This window comes from Bos mutus, chromosome 1 (genome assembly GCF_027580195.1).
Source record: "Bos mutus isolate GX-2022 chromosome 1, NWIPB_WYAK_1.1, whole genome shotgun sequence".
Lineage (NCBI taxonomy): Eukaryota > Metazoa > Chordata > Mammalia > Artiodactyla > Bovidae > Bos > Bos mutus.
This window is the reverse complement of record NC_091617.1, coordinates 56,017,973-56,042,622: the sequence shown is the minus strand read 5'-3', so window position 1 is coordinate 56,042,622 and position 24,650 is coordinate 56,017,973. Positions and strand designations below refer to the sequence as shown.

Genomic DNA, 24,650 nt, shown 5'->3' with positions numbered 1-24,650 from the left:
GACTCCAGTCAGTTATTCCCACAATGGTAAACCCTCCTCCTGCTGCTGCTGCTAAGTCGCTTCAGTCGTGTCCGCTAGTCCATAAACTTCTGCACCCAGTTCAACAGACCCCAGGGGTTTCTTGGATTCATACTCCCAGTTTAAATCATGCTACCAACCCTTATGATGACAAGTGATTCACATTCACTTGCTCAGCTTCCTTCCTTGGTGTCATTAATAATGACCAGATATTTCTTGTGGGAATAAAACTGACGCTCCAGGACATCCTATTCTGGGTTGTGGGTCAGTGTTGAAAGATTCCAGAGCTCTTTTGCCTTGGATTGTTTTCCTTCATTTCCATTTCTTTTAGAAATGTTTGACAAGGCTGTTTAGAAGACTGACACATGTAAGAGCCCTGCTGTCATGAGATGCCTCCTGTTTTTGAAGCACGTTTCCCTACCTCAAGAGGGAGCAACTTTGAGCTGAATCCTATGTGGATCTTCTTGGTGCCACACTGAAAGAAGTTTGGACTTTGCAACTGTTTCATTCTGCAAAATTTCCTGGATTTAAAATATCTATTATTTAAAATATCTAAAACACCTCAGAATATCTTAGAGTAAGTTTTAGTTTTAGAACCAGAAAATAAGCTTGTGCTATCTGGATAGTTTGTATATTACTCTTAGGAAAAAAACGGTTTGATTCACTTTATGAAAATTAAATGCTATTAAAAAGTATTTTAAATGTTGCTGTTGAACCAAGTGTTGATTTTTGTCATTCACTCAGTGAAGTGTCATTGCATTTCATTCATCCTGGAAGCCCTCAGTGATTTAAAATAGCAAATAGAAAGGATTTAACCATAGAAAGACTTAACCATGTAACTTAGCCTTAAATAAAACTTTTGGTGTTCATTTTGTTCATGATTATATTTACAATAGGCAGCACATGATTTTTTTAAATAATCTTAACAGTGAAGAGATATTGTATTGCTTCTGTATGCTGTTATATAACAAATGCTGTACAGTTATAAACTTATGTAATCTTCATAGTAATCATATAAGGTAGGTACTATTATTTCCAATTTACAGATGAGTAAAGAGTGAATTCAGTACTTTGTGGAAAACCTCATAGCTAGTAAGAGGCAGAGCATAAATTTGAAAACAAGTCTACGATTAGCGATTGTACCATATACACCTCCAGTATGGTAGGTCCTAAATAAGTACCTGAAGAATTAATAAAAATTTAAATATATATCTTCAGGATCATGCCTCCACCCAGGATTTGGGAAATGTTATTCCAAACTTTATTCTTGCTACAACTGGTGGTAGGCACATTTTTCAAAGAAGCCAAGTGTAGAGATTCCATTCATAAAATGTGCTTGTGGAGGAGAAAGTTTGGTTTGTTGCTGTTGGGAAGTCAAATCAAACTGCTATTAGGCTTCTCAGGTGGTCCAGTGATTAAGAATCTACCTGCCAATGCAGAGGACGCGGGGTCAATTCCTGGTCTGGGAAGATTCCCCATGCCACAAGGCAGTTAAGCCCACGCACCCCAGCTACTAAAGCCTGTGAGCCCTAGAGCCTGTGTTCCACAAGAAAAGCCATCACAAGGAAAAGCCTGCACACCGCAACTAGAGAAAGCCCACGTGCAGCAACGAAGACCCAGTACAACCAGAAATTTAAAAAAAAGAAAAACTGCTATCACTTCTCTCCAAAACTAACCTCAACAAGTTTCTTTCCAGTGCTAGTTACATGACAGCTATTTTAATATCTGAAGGACTTTTTTTATTACTGAGGTGTAGTTGATGTACGATATTATATGTTACAGGTGTACATCATAGTAATTCACAATTTTTAAGGTTATATTTCATTTTTAGTTATTATAAAATGTTGGATACACTTCCTGTATTGTAGCTTATTTATTTTTAAACATAATAGTTTGTATCTTTTAGGCCCCTACCCCTATATTGTCCCTCCCCTCTCCCCCACCTCACTGGTAACCACTGCTTTGTTCTCTATATCTGAGAGTCAGTTTCCTTTTTTTTTTTTTATAGTCACTAGCTCATTTTACTTTTAGATTCCACATATAAGTTATAAGTATTTGCCTTTCTCTGTCTGACTTATTTCACTTAGCATAATACCATAAGGATCTTATTAATGAGTACCCTTTCCTGAATTCTAAACCAAGAAAATTAAGACAAAGGATTGAGGCAATTAGAACTTAAAACACACATATCCCACCCTGCCCTCCCCACACACACCTCTTTATTAGTGACTGAGTTGACTTACAATACATGGTTGCCTTTTGACCCCAGATTTGGACAGTTTTACTACTGTGAGCATTTGTCATTAAGCTTACTACATAGCTGAGAACAGCAAAAACTAAGGTTTCTAAGGGTGAGATCTCTCCCAAAAAAAATCAGAAAGAAGGGGTCAAATATGAACATCCAGATTCTGCTTCCAAATTCAACCTGATAAGCCACTCCACCTCGGCAGAATGAATGAGGAGGTAGTGACAGGCCAGAAATGTTAAGGCAGCAGAGAGTGAAACCCTTGATCTGGAACCAGACACCAGGAAGGAGAAGGGCTGTCCAATAGTAGTCACCACTGGAAGTGAGAGTAGTGTGCACTGGATACTCTTCTGAGAGCTTTGCCCTCATTTCAGCTTGGGCAATCACTACACAAACTGTGGGTGGTAGGCACTAGTAATGGAGCTTAAAGAATTCAGAAAATTACTCAAAGTCACAGCTAGACGTGAGGACGTTTGGACTTCTATCCCCCGAATGAATTCAGAATAATTTACAATGTTTTTTAAGTTCTCTAGGTTTTATTTTGGAAATCTAAAATCACTGCAGATGGTGACTGCAGCCATGAAATTAAAAGATGCTTACTCCTTGGAAGGAAAGTTATGACCAACCTAGATAGCATATTCAAAAGCAGAGACATTACTTTGCCAACAAAGGTCCGTCTAGTCAAGGCTATGGTTTTTCCAGTGGTCATGTATGGATGTGAGAGTTGGACTATGAAGAAAGCTGAGCGCCAAAGAATTGATGTTTTTGAACTGTGGTGTTGGAGAAGACTCTTGAGAGTTCCTTGGACAGCAAGGAGATCCAACCAGTCCATTCTGAAGAAGATCAGCCCTGGGTGTTCTTTGGAAGGAATGATGCTAAAGCTGAAACTCCAGTACTTTGGCCACCTCATGCGAAGAGTTGACTCATTGGAAAAGACTCTGATGCTGGGAAGGATTGGGGGCAGGAGGAGGTGGGGACAACAGAGGATGAGATGGCTGGATGGCATCACTGACTCAACGGGCGTGAGTCTGAGTGAACTCCAGGAGTTGGTGATGGACAGGGAGGCTTGGCGTGCTGTGATTCATGAGGTCGCAAAGAGTCGGACACGACTGAGTGACTGAACTGAACTGAACTGAAGCCATTGGAGAAGAGAAGGATATACTCCATAAATATTAGTCATTGTCAGTGTCTGACTAGAAACATGTCCTTGAGTGTAAACATCTCCACGTGGAGAAATAAGCCTGCACAAGGCACTGAGATGTGAAATAAACTCAGTACCTTGCAAGGTGTATACCCACCCTGCTCAGCATCATATGATGGGTGTGTGCCCAGAACTCCTCCTTCACCAGAAAGAATGTAATGCAGGTTTTGGACTGAGAAGGACGCTTAGAGCTCATCTCCCCTAGACTTCTCAGAGGAAACCTACATGTCTGCCTTTAATATTTTCAGACAAGGGCTTTATTTGGTCTTTTCACACTTGGGACTTTACTTGTGGCTTACTTTTTAACTTTTACAGTGCTTAAGCCTAGTTTGTATTTTTTCGCCATGTATATAACTTAATTTTCCATATTCCATGTTAGTATTACTAATGAAAAATAGGAAACTTTGCAGAAAAAACAACATTCTTCCCAAGGGTCATTCATTCTGAAAAAATAGTCCAAACAATGACAAGGAAGAGTCCTATACCATCCACCAGCTTGGGTACATTGTAGGAGCCCTCTCATTGAACTGAAAAAGTTCCCATTTTGTGTCTAAACCATTCCCTTATTATTAAAATAATCGTTAGTGGTATTATTGCCACCAGGAAGTCATATGCTAACACCCCTTCACCAGACAGCAAAATTCCAGCCCCAAATTCACTTAGAGGGATTGGAACTGTGTTACTGCCTCCTTTTAAAAACTAGAATTGCCATCATTAAAATGTCTGCAAATGACAAAAGCAGAAGGTGCAGAGAAAAAGGAACCCTCTTACACTGTTAGTGGGAATATAAATTGGTGCAGCTACAATGGAAAACAGTACAGAGGTTTCTAGAAAAACTAAAAATAGAGTTGCCACGTGATCCAGCAAGTCCACTCCTGGGCAAATACCCAGACAAAACTATAACTCAAAAAGATATATGCACCCCTATGTTCATAGTAGCTCTATTTGCAATAAACAAGAAATACGGAAACAACCTAAATGTCCATCCACAGATGAATAAAGAAAATATAAGGTCTTACTATATAGCACAGGCAACTATATTCTGTATCATGTGATAAACCATAATGGAGGAGAAGATGAAAAAGGATATATTTATATACACATGGGACTTCCCTGGTGGTCCAGTGGTTAAGACTCTGGGGTCCCAATGCAGGGGGTCTGGGTTCCATCTCTGGTCAGGGAACTAGACCCTGCATGCCACAACTAAGACCCAGTGCAACCAAATAAAAGTAATTCATGAAAAAAGAGATATGTGTGTATAACTGAGTCACTTTGCTGTATAGCAGAATATAACACATTGTAAATCAACTACATTGCAACAAAATTTTAAAAAATAAAAACAGCTAAAAACTCCTTAATGAGGAATAATAGCAATTAACAGTCATAGTTTTCGAACACATAACTCTCTGACATTAGCCAGGACTCCTAATCAACTCATATTCTGTACCCAAAAGTAAATAGAAAATTGTACTCAGGAAGACGTCTCAGTATTAACCCATCACACAGCCTTCACTCTCTCTATGAGACTTTTTGAAGGAAGAATGGTGAAGTCTTAACTAAACTATTATATTCCTGACTCTACAAGCATTCTTAAATAAACCAGATCTTTTCCTGTAATAAAATGTTCCAAAATTATTTTGCTTAGCATAAATAGCTTTCCCAGCTTCTATCTCTAATCACAAAGTCTAAAAAGGACTACCTAGAGCTAGATTTATACCATCTAGTTTTTTGAGACTGAAAAGTTCAAAGAATCACTGTTATCCAAAAGGCCTCTAACCTGCCTTGGCAGCTAAAGTCAGACTGGAGTTGAAAGCGCCAACTAAAAGTCATTCGCCTTCTGGTTATGCAAGGATTGAGTCATTAGCCACTGCAGTTGCTGACCTTCAACACACCCTGAAAGGAGTTCAAGGTGGAGATCAAGAATAAGGTACTCTGTGCTCTGGGAAAGCTGGCATATTGAATAAATATTAAACCAGAATGTAATGAGGATCATTGGCTATCCACTAAGGAAATTTCCAGACTTCCCTGGTGGCTCAAACAGTAAAGCGTCTGTCTACAATGCGGGAGACCTGGGTTTGATCCCTGGGTCGGGAAGATCCCCTGGAGAAGGCAATGGCACCCCACTCCAGTACCCTTGCCTGGAGAATCCCATGGACAGAGGAACCTGGAAGGCTGCAGTCCATGGGGTCGCTGAGGGTTGGACACGACTGAGCGACTTCACTTTCACTTTTTACTCTCATGCATTGGAGAAGGAAATGGCAACCCACTCCAGTGTTCTTGCCTGGAGAATCCCAGGGACGGGGGAGCCTGGTGGGCTGCCATCTATGGGGTCGCACAGAGTCGGACACGACTGAAGCGACTTAGCAGCAGCAGCAAAATGCACACTTGGGGTATACAGCTCTGGGAATCATGAGAAATGCATACAGTCATGCCTCCACCACCACAAGATACAGAACAGCAACAAAAAAATTCCCTGGTCCCAGAAGTTCAAACCTTCTCCTACTCCTTTTCCTGGGCACCACTGGTGTGTTTTCTGTCCCTACAGTTTTGCCTCATCTTGAATGTCACAAAAGATAGGCTTTAAGACTGGATTCTTCCACTCATTCTCTTGAGATTCGTCCATGTTGTTGTATATGTTAGTTGCTGTTATTCAGTCCCTAAGTCATGTCTGACTCTCTGTGATCCCATGGACTGCAGCATGTCAGGCTTCCCTGTCCTTCACTATCTCCCAGAGTTATTCAAACTCAAGTCCACTAAGTCAGTGATTTCATCGAACAATCTCATCCTCTGTCGTCCCCTAAAGTATAATATTAGTAGCCCATTCCTTTTTATTACTGGGCCAAAGCCCATTGTGTGAATGTGACATGGTTTGTTTAGACATTTACTACTTGAGATTATTTGGGTTATTTCCAGGGTTTGGTTTTATTTGGCAATTATGAGGAAAGAAGCTATAAACATATGCATACAAATTCTTAGAGTTCTTGATTTCTTATTTCATTTGGGTTAATGCCTAGGAGCTAGGTTGTATGGTAAGGCTATGCCATACTGTTTTCCAAAGAGGCTGAAACATTTTGCATTCCCATCAGCAATACGTGAGACTTCCAGATGTTCTGTTTTCCTTGTCAGCAGTTAATAGTTATCAGTTTTTGCTTTCATTTTCAACTGTTAGGCTGTCTAATAGGTGTGCAAAAGTATTGCTTTGTGGTTTTGGTTTAAATCATTACACCCGCAATGACTATGATGTTCATCTTTTCATGAATTTGTTTGCCATCTGAATATTTTCTTTGATGAAAATCTTTTCAAATATTTTGCCCATCTTATTTCATGTTTGTTCTCTTCCTATGGGGAGAAGGCAATGGCACCCCACTCCAGTACTTTTGCCTGGAAAATCCCATGGATGGAGGAGCCTGGTAGGCTGCAGTCCATGGGGTCGCTGAGAGTCAGACACAACTGAGCGACTTCACTTTCACTTTTCACTTTCATGCATTGGAGAAGTAAACGGCAACCCACTCCAGTGTTCTTGCCTGGAGAATCCCAGGGACGGGGGAGCCTGGTGGGCTGCCGTCTATGGGGTCGCACAGAGTCGGACACGACTGAAGCAGCAGTAGCGGCTATTCCTAGGGAGTCTTGAGAGTTCTTTGCATGCTTTGGATAAAAATCTTTTTATCAGATGTATGTTTTGCTAATATTTTTCTACTGGTCTATGACTTGATTTTTAAGCTTTTTTGTTTTAAAACAAAGTTCTCCTTCTGATGTTTCTGGGACTACTACAAAGTGGTTTAATAAGCTTAGGCATCTGAAGTGAAAAGCCCTTATGACCTGTTTACAATTGCAGAAGGGGCTTCCCCATTCTTTCAAAACCCTCACTGACTAACGGCTTCTGGTTAAAAGTAATAACTGGGTTCGTTCAGCCTCTGACATTTTAGGAAGCTGTGCCTGTGTGCACTTCTGAATCTCCTCCCCCGGGGGCTCCTCCTCCCCTCCTCAGAGGATACATTCCCCTCAGCTCCCTCTGCCCTGGTGGCCAGAGCAACGCAGCCCCCGTCTCTAAGTCAGGAGCAGCCTGCCGAGGGGAGGGTGCCAAGAGGACTGAGAGGATGGGGAACTTGCTGCCAAGGGAAGACAGGTGAGTCCAGACTCCCTAAGGGGGAGCAGGAGAGATGGGTTGGGGCAACAGGGCCAGAAAGAGAAAAAGAGGTTTGCTCTTTGGGAGAAGGCAACCAGGTAAGGGATTGACAAGAATGAAGTGCCTACTACATGCCAGGGATCATGTTCAGTTCCTTATTGGTTGGCCTTCTTCCCAGAATCATAGTAACCACCGGTGCAGAACAGCTGAAAGGCAGGACTTTATCAAGGAAGTTCTGTGCAGGCTACTCTAAGAAACAGAGCAACTTTCTGGGGCAGGAAGGGGATACTCTTTTGAGCTCTTAATGCCCCACAAACAGCATAAAAACACCACCACCCTGGTAGCTCGGCTGGCCTGCAATGAAGGAGACCTCAGCCTGATTCCTGGGTCAGGAAAATTCTCTGGAGAAGGGATAGGCTACCCACTCCAGTATTCTTGGGCTTCTCTGGCAGTTCAAATGGTAAAGAATTCGCCTGCAGTGCTAGAGACCTGACCACCCACACCAGTATTCTTGGGCTTCCCTAGTGGCTCAGACAGTAAAGAATCTGCCTGCAATTTGGAAGACCTGGTTTTGATCTCTGGGCTGAGAAGATCTCCTGGAAAAGGGAACAGCTACCCACTCCAGTACTCTTGCCTGGAGAATGTCATGGACAGAGGAGCCTGGCAGGCTACAGTCCATGGGGTTGCAAAGAGTCAGACACGACTGAGTGACTTTCACTTCTCTTCACTTCAAAGCTTGAAACAGCAAGCTTTCTGATAGTAAAAGACCTTAGCTGGTATACAATCCTTGCAATGGGTGAGCAGGGGACATTGAAATTGGTAGGGAACTTGGCTTAACTTTTCTAAACCTTAGTTTCATTATTTTAAATGGAATTAGTAGCACAGTACTTACTTTGGAGGATTCTAGTGTGTGTGATGCTAGCACGGTACCTGGTATGTCAGTTCAGTTTAGTTCAGTCGCTCAGTCGTGTCCAACTCTTTGTGACCCCTTGGACTGCAGTATGTCAAGTTTCTCTGTTCATCACCAACTCCCAGAGCTTGCTCAAACTCATAGTACACAGTCAGGTTCAGTAACTAAGAGATACTAGTTAGTTTGACTATCACCTTCATTAACAGCAGCCACTATAAAAATGGCTTCCTTGGTGGCGCAGATGGTAAAATTGACTGCTTGCAATGCTGGAGACCTGAGTTCGATCCATGGGTTGGGAAGATCCCTTGGAGAAGGAAACGGCAACCTACTCTAGCACTCTTGCCCGGAAAATTCCATGGATGGAGGAACCTTGTAGGCTACAGTCCATGGGGTCGCCAAGAGTCAGACATGACTGAGCGACTTCACTTTCTTCCTTTTTCTTTTACTGTAAAAATTAGTATCACTCTAAACAAAGGAGTCCCTCCAGTACAAAGTGAGATGGTGAAAATCAGTTAGCTGGGGAGGTGGAGGGTGGTCTTTACAGGATTATGTTTGGTGTCCCAGAGCTCAGTTCATGCTACTGAGATCTTGAACGTAGGATCCAAAAAGCTACCTGGCAAAAGGAGTCTTAGCAAAGCCATGGAATGTCTCCTGGCCCTCCATGAGGGTCAGTGTTTTCTAGGACTTCTCTCCAGATACTCCCAACCCTTTGTCAATCTGAAACTCTTGCATTCTTCTATCTGATTATAAATCCCTATTTTTATGTCTAGACGTGAGGTCGTCAAAAGTAGAGACTGTTTCTTATTCATCTTTGAATTTGTGTTTTCTAACATTGTTTCTGACATAGAAGAAGCACTCAATAAATGCTGAATGAATGCTTGTAAACCTAAATAAATGTCTTGAAAATAAAAATAAAATAAAATACCGATATGATGGACAGAAAGTTAAGATTGATGTTACATCTCTAATTTTGTTCTTTAGACCCTTGGTAAGACGGCGAAGGATTGTGACATTAATACATGTTTATTGTAAAAGAAATTGGAGAATAAATAAAATATAAACAAAAAAAGTAAACTGGAAAATTGAAGAACTACTTACAACATTAGAAGTGTTATCTTTATTTTACTGTCTTTATTTATCAGAGATTTGTATTTCTTCATCTATGAAGGGCTAGTATGCCTTCTGCCAATTTTTGTTTTGGATTTTGGTCTACTTTCTTTTATTTATTGTAAAAGATATTTTTACTTGAAGAAATGAGCATTTTTTCATAAATATTACAAAAAAATTATTTTTCCAGTCCATGTGTCTTGTGTTATACAGAATTTTTGTTATTCTTATATATTTAAACATAATTGCATTAAATCTAGAAAGCTTTTTGCTTTCTACCAATTTATGCTTTAAATTATTTCCTCATCCCAAGATAAGACAGATCCACAGTATAATTTTCATAGTTTTATTGCCTTACATTTTAGCATCATACACTTATTATATGATGTCAGATAGAAATACATATTTTTCCACATAATTACTCAGTTGGCCCAGAATCTTCATTTTTATACTGATTGAAAATATCTCCCTTAATATACTCAAAAGTCATATTTACTTGGATCTGATTTTCAACTTCACCCTTACTGCCTGGTTATCATCCAATCAGCACACTCCACCTTTTCTCTCCAGATCAAAATTGTTACAAAAATCCAGGAAATTCCCCCTCCTCAGGCAGAATGGCACCAATTCCCTTCATGAAAGGAGTTCAGAGTCTCAGAGGATGAGTCTGCCAGAAGTAAACTCAGTTTTCCCACTTACTCTCATTTATCTGTCCTCAGACAAGTTGCATAAGCTTTTTCATCTCAGTTTCTTCATGGACAAGACATAGACTCATAATGTCTACCTCATGGATTTATTCTGGGATTAAATGAAATGTAACATAGAAAATGTATCTGTTACTTACACTTAATAAGTACTATGCACAGTAAGTAATGTATATATAAAAACAAGTAGTATTTATAGTTCGTGTGCCTATATATATAGTAAGCACATAGTAAATTGTGCTTAATGTCTAGTTTCTTTTTCTCTATACCCCACACTCCCCATAAATCAAAGGACAGTTACACAGAAACCCAACCCAAACCTTGAGTCAATTTCTTTTCTTTATTTCATTCTTTCCTTCCCTTTTATTGTGTGCTCTCTGCCTCGGTACTTCTTGTGAAAACTGCAGTGTACATGAGACAAGGCCTGGGCCCTTCTCAGTTCCTGAGTGCAGTCCCTGAAACTGAGCTGAGCAGACAGGCCTCTCTGTGCACTGACATTCTCATGGTCATAAGGATGCCTGGATGTTTGGGAACAAATGATTGGGGCCTGGTTATGTACAGCAGTTGTTGGAAAATTGGCGGGGGGGGAGCTGTTGCAGGGGCAGTGGAGAAGAGGTCGAGTCAAGGACCAACTGGGGTGTTCCATTAACAAATGGAAGGGCAACAAGAGAAAGCCGAGGCAATGCCGGGGTTTTACCCACAAGTAGCAGAAGTGAGGAAAGCTGGAAAAATTATCAAGCAAGGTGGGAAGCCTGGAGAGCAAAGACTTAGCTCATTCTTGATATGCTGAGTTTCAGGTGGCAGCAGAACACTCAAGAGACACCCTGGAACCTGAGAAGTCAAAGCCCCAAACTGAGAATATCCAGGTGAGACCAAATCCAACAGCAATTCTCCCAGGCTTTACCTGTGAAGAATGAAGTGTGTTAGGTCTTGGGCTGCACACACCCCAGAATGGAAGACCTTGCTTCAACCCAACAGCAGTTGTAACAATAGTAAATGCAAAGACAAGACAAAAGACAAAAACACTCTGAACCTTTAGACAGGAGATGAGGCATTTTGCTGGGAACCTGTATAGCCCATAGAACTGGAAAGAAGACCCTTATTTCCTGTTGTCTCTTTATCTGTTAATCTTATGTCCCTTTCTTCTCCAGCCCCATTCTTGCCATTTCATTTTAAGCTCTGAGTTTCTATTTCTGAGGTAACCACATTCCCCACATGGCTACAGTTGTTGAAAGTTTTGTGGCGAGAGACACTTGTGATTACCATGATGCTCTTAAATGCAGTCTTCCTCATCAGTCCCTTCTGATCAGGTCTTTTTCTCCCCTTAATTTTATTTATTTGGCTTTGTTAAGTCTTGGTTGCGGTATGCAAACTATTAGTTGTGGCGTGTGGGATCTAGTTCCCTGGTCAAAGATTGAACCTGGGCCCCCTGTGTTGGGATCACAGAGTCTTAGCCACTGGACCTCTAGGGAAATCCCCTGACCAGGACTTTTGAGTGTCAAGGAATCACTAAAATATGAAATGAGTGTCCCTGAATCCAAGAATCCCAAAGTATGGTAGAGCCAGTTGTTCAGTGGCTTGAAGAGTTATCTGCACTTTTCCCATGGTTTCAGGAGAAGCTTTTGAAAAAGCCACTGCACAGTCAAAGCCTACATAGGCACCCCCCCCTAAAAAGGATGTTTTTCTTCAGTACAAACAAAGGCTCATATATTTGGTGTATATCACTGGACACATGCTAAAGTAATCAGTCCAAATGATGAAACAGACAAGTAGGGCCATGGGCATTATAAGGAGGGAGAAACTGGGCAGACTTCAGGGGCTAGGGAAGCTTTGTGTTAAGAGAGAGGAACCTGGAATTGCTAGCACGTAGCCCACATTGTAGGACTTCCCACATGGCTCATTTGGTAAAGAATTCGCCTGCAATGCATGAGAACCAGGTTTGATCCCTGGCTTGGGAAGATCCCCTGGAGAAGGAAATAGCAACCCACACAGTATTCTTGGCTGGGGAATTCCATGAACAGAGGAGTCTGGCAGGCTATAGTCCATGGCGTTGCAGGAGTCAGACACGACTTAGTGACTAAACCACCACCAGCCCACATTGTAGAGATTCATCTGGTTTCAGAGGAGGTTGTCTGAACCTAGCCTAGACCAAAACTCCAAACTGAAATGCAAAAATACATTGCAGAAAAGTTGACTGGGGGAAATAACCAGTTTAAAAATAGCTTTTGTCCATATTTAACTTTATTTGATCCTTACACTTAGGGCAATATATTTTTGCATTCTAGGCAAGAACACTGAAGTGAGTTGTCATTTCCTTCACCAGGGGATCTTCCCAACCCAGGGATTGAACCCCAGTCACCTGCACCGGCATGTGGATTCTTTACCACTGAGCCACCAGGGAAGCCCTTATATAGCTACCTTGGGGTCAGTAAGGCAGATCTGATGATCTGAGCCAGTTAGAGTTGCTCTGTTCTTAGCTACTCCTTCATTTATCACATACTTATTGAAAATATATTTACTATGTGCCAGACACTGTAGCATATGCTGGCAATCTGTGCCATGATGAACAGACAAATATGATCCCTGACCTTGTGACATTCATGTTCTAGTGTAAGATATAGACCAATGAGCAGACAAATGTTAATACAGTAGTTCAGTCACTCAGTCATGTCCGACTCTTTGTGACCCCATGGACTGCAGCATGCCACACTTCCCTGTCCATCACCAACTCTCGGAGCTTGCTCAAACTAATGTCCATCAAGTCAGTGATGCCATCCAACCATCTTATCCTCTGTCATCCCCTTCTCCTCCTGCCTTCAATCTCTTCCAGCATCAGGGTCTTTTCCAATGAGTCCATTCTTCACATCAGGTGGCCAAACAACCCAAGTTTCAGCTTCAGCATCAGTCCTTCCGATGAATATTCAGGGCTGATGTCCTTTAGGACGGACTGGTTTGATCTCCTTGCAGTCCAAGGGACTCTCAAGAGTCTTCTCCAACACCACAGTTCAAAAGCATCAGTTCTTCGGTGCTCAGCTTTCTTTATAGCTCAACTCTTACATCCAAACATGACTGCTGGAAAAACCATAGCTTTGACTAGATGGACCTTTGTCGGCAACGTAATGTCTCTGCTTTTTAATATGCTGTTTAGGTTGGGCATAGCTTTTCTTCCAAGGAGCAAGAGTGTTTTAATTTCATGGCTGCAGGTACCATCTGCAGTGATTTTGGAGCCCAAGAAAATAAAGTCTCAAAATTAATAAATATATTAAATATTAATATAAATTAATATTGAATTAATTTAAATAGGAGTATAAATAGGAGAAGTTCAGAGTGCAGCAGGAGCCTATGTAAATATTGCCTAATCCATGCCTAGAAGAAATTTCTAAAATGTCCACACACTTTTACTTAGACTTCCTGGGGATAACTGTGTACCCTTCCTCACAAGAGGCCACATAAATTACTGGAACTGGGGATGAGCAAACCTTTGCTAGGAACACAACAGCAAGTTCCTTCTCTGATTAAGAGTTGATAAGGTCATATTTCCAAAGGTCCAGTTAGTGTCATGCGAGGATGAAGGCATGATAGATGTGTCCAAGTCACCTAGAATGAATAGTCTCTTGGGGGAGGGGAAAAAACACTCTTCCACAGAAATGACAAAGGGAAGGGAGTCACTGTAACAAAGTTGCAGAAACTAAACTTGTGATATGTATCATTTCTTGGGTATTTTAGATGCTCGGACTGCCACATCGCTGAAGCGTGTTTCTGCCTTCCGTGGTGAGTGGAGAACTCTTCAGGGGTTATTTTCTGTAAGTGTAGTTTCACTGTGGTGTTTGCTGTAAGTTACCTGTGAATTTCCCACTGTCTGTGGCCACAGTGGAAGCAGGCACTAACATCTGAGAGTCAGTCAGAGAAAACCACACTTCAAGTTTGGTGAGAAACAGGAACAATAGTCTTATGGGTGGTTACACACCCTTTAAATGGGAAAGCCTCAGAAGCAAGGATGAAACTGGCTACCGAAGTAGAGAAGCCCCTTAATCACACTGCACATCCCAGCGAGCTCCTGGGACAGAGGCACAGAGAAGGCATAGCCAGGATGGTGTATAATTCATTGTCCAAACCAGAAAACTTCTGCAAATGAAAAGGAGGCTAAAAATAGTTTAGGGTCACTAAGTGATTGATAATGACATAACTAAACTGTCTATGCAAACCAGGACGTATGGTCATTCTCCTTTGAGCAGATGTTGCCCTTGTTCCCTGGGATGATAACTGGCTGCCATGATATTTACACTGTGTTTTTCTGAGGGCTCGTGTGGGAGGTGTTGGCTTGCTGGCTTGATTGTTTGTTTGGATATCACAGATTGAGACTGAGGTTGAGATTGTATATAACAATGGCTCCTTAATATAAGAGAAATTGATATTTTGTCAGGAAAGAAAACTCTAAAAATGTTACCTACATCATCACCATAGTTCTCTACTTATAAGTCAATTCCATACCAGCCTGAGAAAAGGGAGAAGGGAGGTAAAAGAGGGAGAGAGAGAAACACAAAGGAGTAGATTCCTACTCAGTCTTGTTTCCAGTTTTCCTTTTTTCCTATCCTCTTATTTCTCTGGCTGAAGGAGGTGTTATAAAAGCCTTATAACTTAAACAAATGAATTAAACATGAGCTTTTATAGTTGAGTATAACTCCCTTTGAGAGTTTCTGAATAATAAAACAACCAATTTATTTTCTTTTTCTTTTACAGGAAAAAAATACACATTTTTGAAGCAAGACAAGATTCCCGAAAGCAAAGTAAGTCATTGCTTTCACATCATTTTTACTTTTGACAGACTTAGCTTTTCTTCTTCCCTCTGCTCCCAAAGCACCTTGGGCATACATCAGGTATAATACTTACACATTTGCTGCCGATTGTCCAATTGCATGTCTATCTCCACCGAACCAGGAGCTCACTGAGGGAAGAACTGACTTGTTGATCTCCATAGCCTTCCAATATCTCCTGAGGTCTGCTGGCTGAAGGAGTTAAATGGGAACAATAAAAGCCAAAAGTGGAGGCACAAGGCACCTGTAAGAAACTGCAAGGAGGCCAGTGCAGGCACAGAGCACACGCAGGAGGAGCAGGACCTTGGGATCAAGTTTCTTGTTAGGATCTTTTCATCTTGAGAGTTACAGGAGGTGCTGAATGGCTTTAAACAAGGGCCAAGTATGATCATATTTGCATTAAAGACGTCACCCAGTCTTCTGTTCAGAGAACGGATAATAGTAGAGAGTGGCATAAATGGATGCTGGAAGACCACCCAGGGACCCAGTGGTGATGGAAGCAGGGTTGCAATGAAGGAAACGAAAGCATTCGAAGGAGAGGGCGGTGAATGACTGGTGTCCCATCTAACTGGGAGATTGGGGACGGGGGGACAAAGTACAGGCAGGAGGACAAGGCCACAGTGTTTCTAAAGAAGAAAAGGAAATGAGTTTTGCTTTTGCCTTCCTGGGTTTAAAGAGGAGAGCCTGGTTCATTCACCTTGAATTTTAAAAACGAGCCCTGTAGGTGTGTAAAAAAAAAATAGTACAGCCCTCCCACCTCTAAGCACTTCACCCAGGGGAGCTGCGGGTGTCAGGAAACCCCAGTCTCAATCAAAGCAAAACAGAAATAGGAATCGACCTCTAATGGTAGAAATAAGACCTCTAATGCCAAAACTCACAGACACTTTTTTTAAAATTCTATTGAAGTTGTTGACTTACAACACCGCTTTAGTTTCAGTTGCATTTATTTTTACACATCAAGATGATCTAGTTCCTCTCTGTCACCATACAGAACTATTAATGCTATAGTTCTAGTCACAGTATTCCCTATACTGCACAGTATGTCCTCATGCCTTATTTATAATTGGATGTTTGTACCTTTTAAGTTCTGTTACCTACTAGCTCGTACCCCCACCTGCTTCCCTCTGGTAACCACCAGTTTGTTCTCTGAATCTATGAGTCTGTTTCTGTTTTATGGTGTTTCTTCATTTGTTTTTATTTCTAGATCTACATACGAATGAAATCATATGATATTTTTCTCTCTTTGACTTCACTCAGCATAATGGCATCTAGATTCATCCATGTTGTTGCAAATGGCAAAATTCCATTCTTTTTATGGCTGAGTAATATTTCCTTGCATATACATATACCACATCTTCCTCATCCATTCATCTATCGAGGAATACTTAGGTTGCTTCCCTATCTTGGCTTTTGTGAATAATGCTGCAATGAACTTTGGGGTGCATATATCTTTTCAAATTAACACTTTTGTTTTATTCATATCAATACTCAGAAGTGGAATTTCTGGATAGTATGATAGTGAAGTGAAGTTGCTCAGTTGTGTCCGACTCTTTGCGACCCCATGGACTGTAGCCTACCAGGCTCCTCTGTCCATGGGATTTTCCAGGCAATAGTACTGGAGTGAGTTGCCAGTTCCTTCTTCAGTGGGGATCTTCCAGACACAGGGATCAAACCCAGGTCTCCTGCATTGCAGACAGACGCTTTACCCTCTGAGCCATCAGGGAAGTCCTTGTATGGTAGTTGCATATTTAATTTTTTTAGGAAACTCCATACTGTTTTCCATAGACACTGCAGCAATTTACAATCCCACCAACAGTGCAAAAAGATTCCCATTTCTCCACATCCTTGACAACAAGTGTTATTTGTTGTCTTTTTAATAATAGCCAGAATGATAGTATCATATTAATATTAGTACCATAGTACTACTATATCAATAGCCTGTTGGTAGTGGTTTTAGTGCTAGGTACTGTCCAACTCTTGGGACCCCAGGGACTGTAGCCTGCCAGGCTCCTCCGTCCATAGGACCTCCCAGGCAAGAATTCTGGAGTTGGTTGTCATTGCCTTCTCCAAGGGATCTTCACAACCCAGGGATCAAACCCGCATCTCCTGCATTGCAGGTGGTCTCCTGCATGACAGGGGGATTCTTTACCACTGAGTCACTAGGAAACCAGCAGCAACATAGTATAGTAATATAGTCTAGTTTGAAATCACTGACCATGATACCTCCAGCTTTGTTTTTTTGCCTCAAGACTGCTTGGCTATTCTGTACCTTTTGTGGTTTCATACAAAATTTAGGATCTTTTATTCTAGTTCTGTGAAAAACAGTTCTTCCAATTCATGAGAACAGTATATCTTTCCATTTTTTGTGTGTCATCTTCAAATTCTTTTATCCATGTCTTATAGCTTTCAGAATACAAAGGTTAGATTTATTCCTAGGTATTTTATTCTTGATACAATTGTAACTAGGATTGTTTTCTTAATTTCTGATAGTTTGCTATTAATGTATAGAAATGCAACAGATTTCTGTGTGCTAATTTTGTATCGTTGCAACATAATGAATTTATCTGTTAGTTATAACAGTTTTTTTGGTAGAATCTTTAGGGTTTTCTATATATAATATTATATCATCTGCAAAGAGTGATAGTTTTATTTTTTCCCTTATAATTTGCATGCCTTTGTCTGTTTTTCTGTTCTGGTTGCTGGGGCTAAACTTCCAGTATTATGTTGAATAAAAGTGGTGAGTGTTGGGCATATTTGTATTGTTTTTGATCGTAAGGGAAAAGACTTCAACTTCTCATCACTGAGCATGATGTTAGCTCTGGGCTTGACATATATGGCCATTATTATACTGAGGTATGTTCCCTCTATATTCAGTTTACTGAGAGTTTTTATCATAAATGGATGTTAAATTTTGTCAAATGCTTTGTTTGTAACTGTTGAGGTGATCATATGATTTTTATCTTTCATTTTGTTTATGTGGTGTATCACATTGATTTGTGTACATTGAATTATCCTTGCATCCCTGGAATAAAGTCCACTTGACCATGGTATATGATCTTTTTAATGTATTACTGAATTTAGTTTCTTAATATTTTGTTGAGGATTTTTATATCTATATTCATCAGGGAAATTGGCCTATATATTTCTTCCTGTGGTATCTTTGTCTGGTTTATGGATCAGGGTAATGCAGACCTTGTAAAATGCATGTGGAAACATTCCTTCATCTTCAATAGTTTGGACTAGTTTGAGAAGGCTAGGTATTAACTCTTCTTTAAATGTTTGATAAAATTCACTTGTGAGGCCATCCGGTCATAGGCTTTTGTTTGTTGGGAGTTATTTTCTTTTATTACTGATACAATTTCTTTACTATTAATTTGTCTGTTCATATTGTCTATTTCTTTCTGATTCAGTCTTGGAAGATTGGATGTTTCTAGGAATTTATCCATCTCTCCAGTTAGTTTTAAGCTGATAGTCACTTAAGTTTGAATGTATTCTAAAAGCACTACATTTTTACCACTCCTCACCTACGGAGTGGTAAATGTTATGTTTTTGTCATCATATTTCACATTTTTATTCTGTGTATCCCTTAATCTCTTACTGTAGTTGATTTTACTACTTTGGTCTTTTAAGCTTCATACGTGCTTTTTAAGTGGCTGATAAATGGCTTTGCTATATATTTGCCTTTACCAGTGAGATATTTTCTTTTGTATATCATCTTATTTTAAGTTATAATCTTTTCTTCTCTGCTTAAAGAAGATCCTTAAATATTGCCTATAAGGTCAATCTAGTGGTGATAAACTCCTTTACTTTTTGCTTGTCTGGGAAATTTTACCTTTCCTTCAATTCTGAATAATAACCTTGCTAGGTAGAGTTTTCTTGGGTTGTAAGGTTTTTCCTTTCAGTAGTTTAAATATATCATGCCACTCTCCTTGAAAGTTTCTGCTAAAAAACCAGCTGATAGTCTTATAGGCGCTCCCTTGATGTGACTTCCTATTTTTTCTAGCTGCCTTAAAATTCTCTTACTTTTCCATTTTAATTATGATATGTCTTGGTTTGGATCACTTTGGGTTCATCTTGTTGCTTCCTGGACTGGGATACCTGTTTGCCTCCCCAGATTAGGTAAGTGTTCAGCCATTATTTCTTTAAATACATTTTCTGCCTCTTCCTGTCACTCTTCTCCTTCAGGGATCCCTAAAATGTGAATGTTAGTATGCTTGATGTTTTTTTCAGAAGTTCCTTCAACAATCTTCATTTTTTAAAATGGGCACACCTATCTCCAGGGTACAGTGATGCCATGAGGCTTCCATTGAATGCTCTTGTTTGCTTACTGAGCTGGTGTATTTCCCTCTTTGCTGAGTGGCCAAAACCTGCTGGTTTTAAGTATATTGACTTTTTAGCAATCAGCCTGCTTTTGTTTGTTTCTGTCACGGTTCTCAAAAATGGTTTAGTTTGAGAGTTTCCTTTTCTGTAGAACTATTCTTGAGCACCAGCTTCTACTCCACCATCATCCCCTGTCACCTATAGCAGAAATAGCCTTCCTCTGCCTTGTGGGTCTCTCTTAGGTCCTTATCTGCCTCCTATGCTAGCCTATGAGCGACTTGAGGACAGGATCTGTCTCTGATTCTTTTTTTTCTCCCTAATTCTTGGTACACAGTAGGCATGCCCTGGTGGCTCAGTCAGTAAAGAATCTGCCTACAGTGCAAGAGATTACCTGCAATGCAGGAGACCCAGGTTCAATCCATGGGTTGGGAAGATCCCCTGGAGAAGGAAATGGCAACCTGCTCCTATATTCTTGCCTGGGAAATTCCATGAACAGAGAAGCCTGGCAGGCTACAGTCCATAGGGTCACAAGAGTCAGACACGACTGACTAATCACCACCACCAGGCACGCAATGAATTTTGGGTAAGGAAGGACAGAGAAGGAAAGGAGTGAGAAAGGGAGGGACGTGTGATTTCCTGTCCAAAACCCACTGAATGTCTTTCCTTCCACTTAGCCTCTCAGCACAGCTTTGAGTGTTTCTTGTTTAGATGACCCTGTTGCTCCCCAGGGATGTGTTGAAGATCAGGATAGCCCAAGAAGGGCTACCCTAGCTGTACCTTGGTTTTCTGGTTGCTTATCTTTCAGTGCCCCTCTTCTCCCCTCCCAGAAATCTCCCCATGACCTGAAATTCATTAAGTGTATTTTCTTTCTCCAGATGAAGAAACATCATCTGCTCCCATCCAGGTAATGCAAACATCTCTGAGACTTTTTCTGAGATGACAGTAGAAATGTAGCCACTTCAAGTACAGGAGAAGACCTCCAAGACCCCTTAAGACCTTAATATTGAATCCTTTAGATGCCAGTGCTTATGAGTCCAGGGACATATGCAGAGTCTGGTAGCAGAAGCTATGACCACTTCGGTTGCACAATTTATTGAAAGGAACTTATATTTATTGAGCATTTAGTTTATGCCAGGCAGTTTATGCCAGTTTATGTGGGCTGAATGCTTCACATGTATCATCTCATGTAATTGTCACAACAACACTGTAAAATTGGTACTATTATTTTCCTACCCATTTTATAGAAGGATTAAGTGATATTCCCTCAAAGCCAGACAGCTGACAAGATGGCAGGAGCATGGATCAAAAACAAGTCTTTCTTCCAAACCCATACTCCTTCTCCTGTCCCTTGCTGTTTTGCTGTTTATCTCCTGAAATTTCACTGAAGGAGACCTTCTCTTGAGTGAATTCTCCTTTAATAATGCAAATATCTCTAGAGTGGGTGGTTAAATATCATAACCCAAGCATTTTAAGCTGTCTTTAGATTGTTCTCTTATACAAGGATGGATGCCCTCACGGTCTTGAGACTTTGGGAATTATATAGGGAGGTCACTCTGAGACATGGGGAAGAGAGGACATGCCTGAGTAGGCTGAATTCTCTGAGTAGCATGGGAAGTCTGGCAGCTTGGGCTAGTGGTTGGGGTGGGGCAGCTATTTAAGAAAAATAAACAAGAGGTGAAGGGGAAGTGGTCAAGGAGGACAGACTTTGCCCGAGGCTGAGCCTGTGTTGAGATGAAGTAGAAGGAGAATGACAAGAGGCCAAGTCTTAATGCTGGCTCTCTTTTACCCAGCAAGAGAATGGTGACCATGGCTCCTCGGAGGATCTGTGCTACACCCTCATCAATCACAGCGTCCTCGGGAAAAGGCCGTCGGGAATCTCTGCTGAGGAATCTTATGAGAACGTTTCCCTGGAGGCTGAAAGGCCCAGAGCATCGCTGGGAGGAACCGAGACTGAGTACTCACTGCTTCGTGTGCCCTCCACCCCTAAGCACCCATCCTCCCCAGAGGACGAGTATGAACTTCTCATGCCCAACAGAATCTTCCCTCACTCCCTGAAACAGCCACATCCACTTGCGCCCCCTTCTCAGGCTCAGTTTTCTCATTTCTAATGAAGCGACTGGACCAGCACTTAATTTGTTGTTGTTGCTCAGTCACTCGGTCATGTTCGACTCTTTGCCACTCCATGGACTGAAGCATGCCAGGGTTCCCTGTTCCTCACCATGTCCCGGAGCTTGCTCAAACTCTTGTCCATTGAGTCCGTGATGCCATCCAACCATCTCATCCTCCGTCGTCCCCTTCTCCTCCTGCCTTCAATCTTTCTCCACCTCAGGGTCTGTTCTAATGAGTCAGATCTTTGTATCAGGTGGCCAAAGTATTGGAGCTTCAGCCTCAGAATCAATCCCTCCAATGAATATTCAGGATTGATTTCTTGTAGGATTGACTGGTTTGATCTCCTTGCAGTCCAAGGGACTCCCAAGAGTCTTCTCCGACACAATTCAAAGGCATCAATTCCTCAGCACTCAGCCTTCTTTATGGCCCAACTCTCACATCCATACATGACTACTGAAAAAACCATAGCTTTGACTATATGGATCTTTGTTGGCAAAGTAATGTCTCTGCTTTTTAATATGCTGTCTAGGTTTGTCATGGCTTTTCTTCCAAGGAGCAAGCGTGTTTTAATTTCATGGCTGCGGTCACCCTCTGCAGTGATTTTGGAGCCCAAGAAAATAAAGTCTGTCACTGTTTCCAGCAATTAATCCCAGCAAATAAACCCGTGAGTGGGGAACTTTGGTTGAAGCAGGTCTGGGTGACAGCACTTTCAGCTTATCTCCCCCTGCTCCCAACACACACATAACAGCTCTTTCAATGGAGGTCCCTGTAGAAAGTGTTTTGCAAACCTCAAAGCCTCCTAAATCCTCCTCGATGTCCAACATCCTAAGATCACCCAACTATCCCGAATACTCACTCTTTGAGAAGGAAGTGACCATCTTTGGTTCTACGTGGCTTGGGATATGGGCCATTCTACTCAGTGGTGGGAGGGACTCCCTGGTCCCCTGCTCCTTTGTTCAGGTTCTTCTTACAAAATGTCTGTGTGATTGTGCTCTGAAGTCACAGGGAAGATTCACCCCTCATATTAAAAGCCCCCAGGGATGGGGGAGCCTGGTAGGCTACCATCTATGGAGTTGCACAGAGTTGGACACGACTGAAGCGACTTAGCAGCAGCATGTTACCCAAAGGGCAACCTCATTCCACATATGTCTGTGTACCCAACTCCTCGCTTATAACCTTCCAAGTAGGTGCCCATGGCATTCCTCTCACTCCATGCCTCTAAGCAGTGTCCTTTGCCGTGGGGGAGGGGAAGGAGAGAGTGGAATGAATTGGGAGAGTAATAATGACGTATATACACTACCATGTGTAAAGCAGATAGCTAGCGGGGCCCTGCTGTAAGTGCAGGGAGCTCAGCTTGACGCTCTGTGATGACCTAGAGGGCTGGGACGGCAGCGGGGAGGAGGCTCAAGAGGGAAGGGATATATGTATATATACAGCTGATTCACGTTGTCCAGCAGAAATGGACACAACATTGTAAAGCAACTGTACTATAATAAAAATAAATGTATATTAAAAAAATAATAATAAGTAGTGTCCTTTGCAGAGTGTCTTTGACTCATTGACCCTGGTGCCTTGGTTGGTTAAATTGGTAAGTTCCAGGCCAGATTTTTATATATACTTTAATCCATATTTTTTAACTTTGTATTTCTCCCTAGAATCTTAGGAAAAATCATAGCATCAGAGAAAGACAGACTAGAAAGGTCATTGGAGATCCTTTAATTCCACTATCTTTTTTTGGCCCAGAAACGATAAACTAGCTCACTGAACGCTGCAAGTGAGTGGCAGAACTTTACCTAGAGCCTGATTTCCTGGCTTCCACTTTGGTGCTCTTCCAATATACTACACAGAAGGGCTCTACTATACTGTATGTGTGTTATATACTATGTCATGTATAAACTATGAATAAAGTGTCACACTGGAAAAATCACACACACACACACACACACCTTCTCTAATGAGCATGTCTCCCTCTGTCTCAATTATTTACTTTCTCTTCTTTCTTTTAGTGTTTCTAGAATTATGCCCAGCCCTTAAAACAGGGTCAGCATACTATGGCCCACAGGCCAAATCTGGCTGACTTGCTATCCTGGTAAATAAAAGCTTGGCAGCTCACAGCCTGCTCATTTATCTATGCACTCGCTGTGGCTTCTCAACTTCTGGGGAGCTGAATTGTTGTAATTCACACTGTGGGTCCTTCAAAGCCAAAAATATTTATTTGGCAGCCCTTTTCAGAGGAAAAAAAAAAGTTTGCAGACCCTTTTCTTAAACAATCATATAGATAAACTAAACAAAAATGTGTTTTGGGTCTTGGTGTAACCATAAGAGTTGGTGCTAATAAAATGGCATGGAAATATTAAACCACAATTTAGGGTGAGAGCAAAAACAATCAGCAAATTAAACTATTTCTATATGCACACCTGTGCTCTCAACTTCCCGTTTTATTTAACCCATAACCATTGTCCTAATTTGAGGGATGTTAAAATAGTAAGAAGCTTGTTGAGACAAGTAGTAGATGCATTATGAGTTCAATCACCTTTTTGCTCCCCAGTGAACCAAAGTTAAACAGTGTCGCTATTTAAAATGTGCTAAGTGCCCTGTTGGGATAATCCAGTGACTTAAGGTTGGATGTGTCAACACAGGTTTGATGAGGTTTCAGTCAGTCCATGATCTTGAGCTAAGCCAATCACATCTTAATATCGTGTCCTCTGCTAACTTCCTAGTTTCAGCAAAATTCTTCCACATGGAATCCTAACTCGACCTTTGGCCGAGATACACTCAATTTCAAAAGGAGGCATGCATGGTAACAGAGAATACAGTACAAGATGTAACGCGGCTTAGGGCAAAGAGTGCGCATGCTAGAGTCAGACGATTAATGATTTGAGTCCTGGTTTCATCTCTTCCTCAATCTGTGAACTTGAGCGTGTAAGAGGCTCAGCTCCATCACCCACAAGCAGGAGGATTTCATTCAATGTGTGTACATTATCTGCCACAGATTACGAACAAATTTTGCCAACAAGCAAAAGGATACAAAAATCTTTATCATGTGTAGAGAAAAATTTGCATTGATGTGTCTGGTGATTCAGGGCCACTTGGCAG

General features: G+C 41.3%; 1 protein-coding gene across 1 annotated transcript; it reads left to right on the top strand.

The window, feature by feature from the left end:
- Positions 1-7,422: 7,422 nt before the first annotated feature.
- On the top strand, positions 7,423-23,438 carry GCSAM (germinal center associated signaling and motility). The gene is made up of 6 exons (XM_005902233.2): positions 7,423-7,590; positions 11,109-11,177; positions 14,038-14,082; positions 15,052-15,098; positions 20,321-20,349; positions 21,236-23,438. Exons 1-6 carry the CDS (start codon positions 7,562-7,564, stop codon positions 21,551-21,553), a joined length of 537 nt encoding a protein of 178 aa, XP_005902295.1. The 5' UTR covers positions 7,423-7,561; the 3' UTR covers positions 21,554-23,438.
- Positions 23,439-24,650: the final 1,212 nt, after the last annotated feature.

Bases quoted from the DNA above. Each gene is read 5' to 3' on its own strand.
- GCSAM (XM_005902233.2), top strand. From the start codon at position 7,562: ATGGGGAACTTGCTGCCAAGGGAAGACAG. The intron at 14,083-15,051 runs GTGAGTGGAGAA...TTTCTTTTACAG, and splicing joins GCGTGTTTCTGCCTTCCGTG to GAAAAAAATACACATTTTTG. The intron at 20,350-21,235 runs GTAATGCAAACA...TCTTTTACCCAG, and splicing joins CATCATCTGCTCCCATCCAG to CAAGAGAATGGTGACCATGG.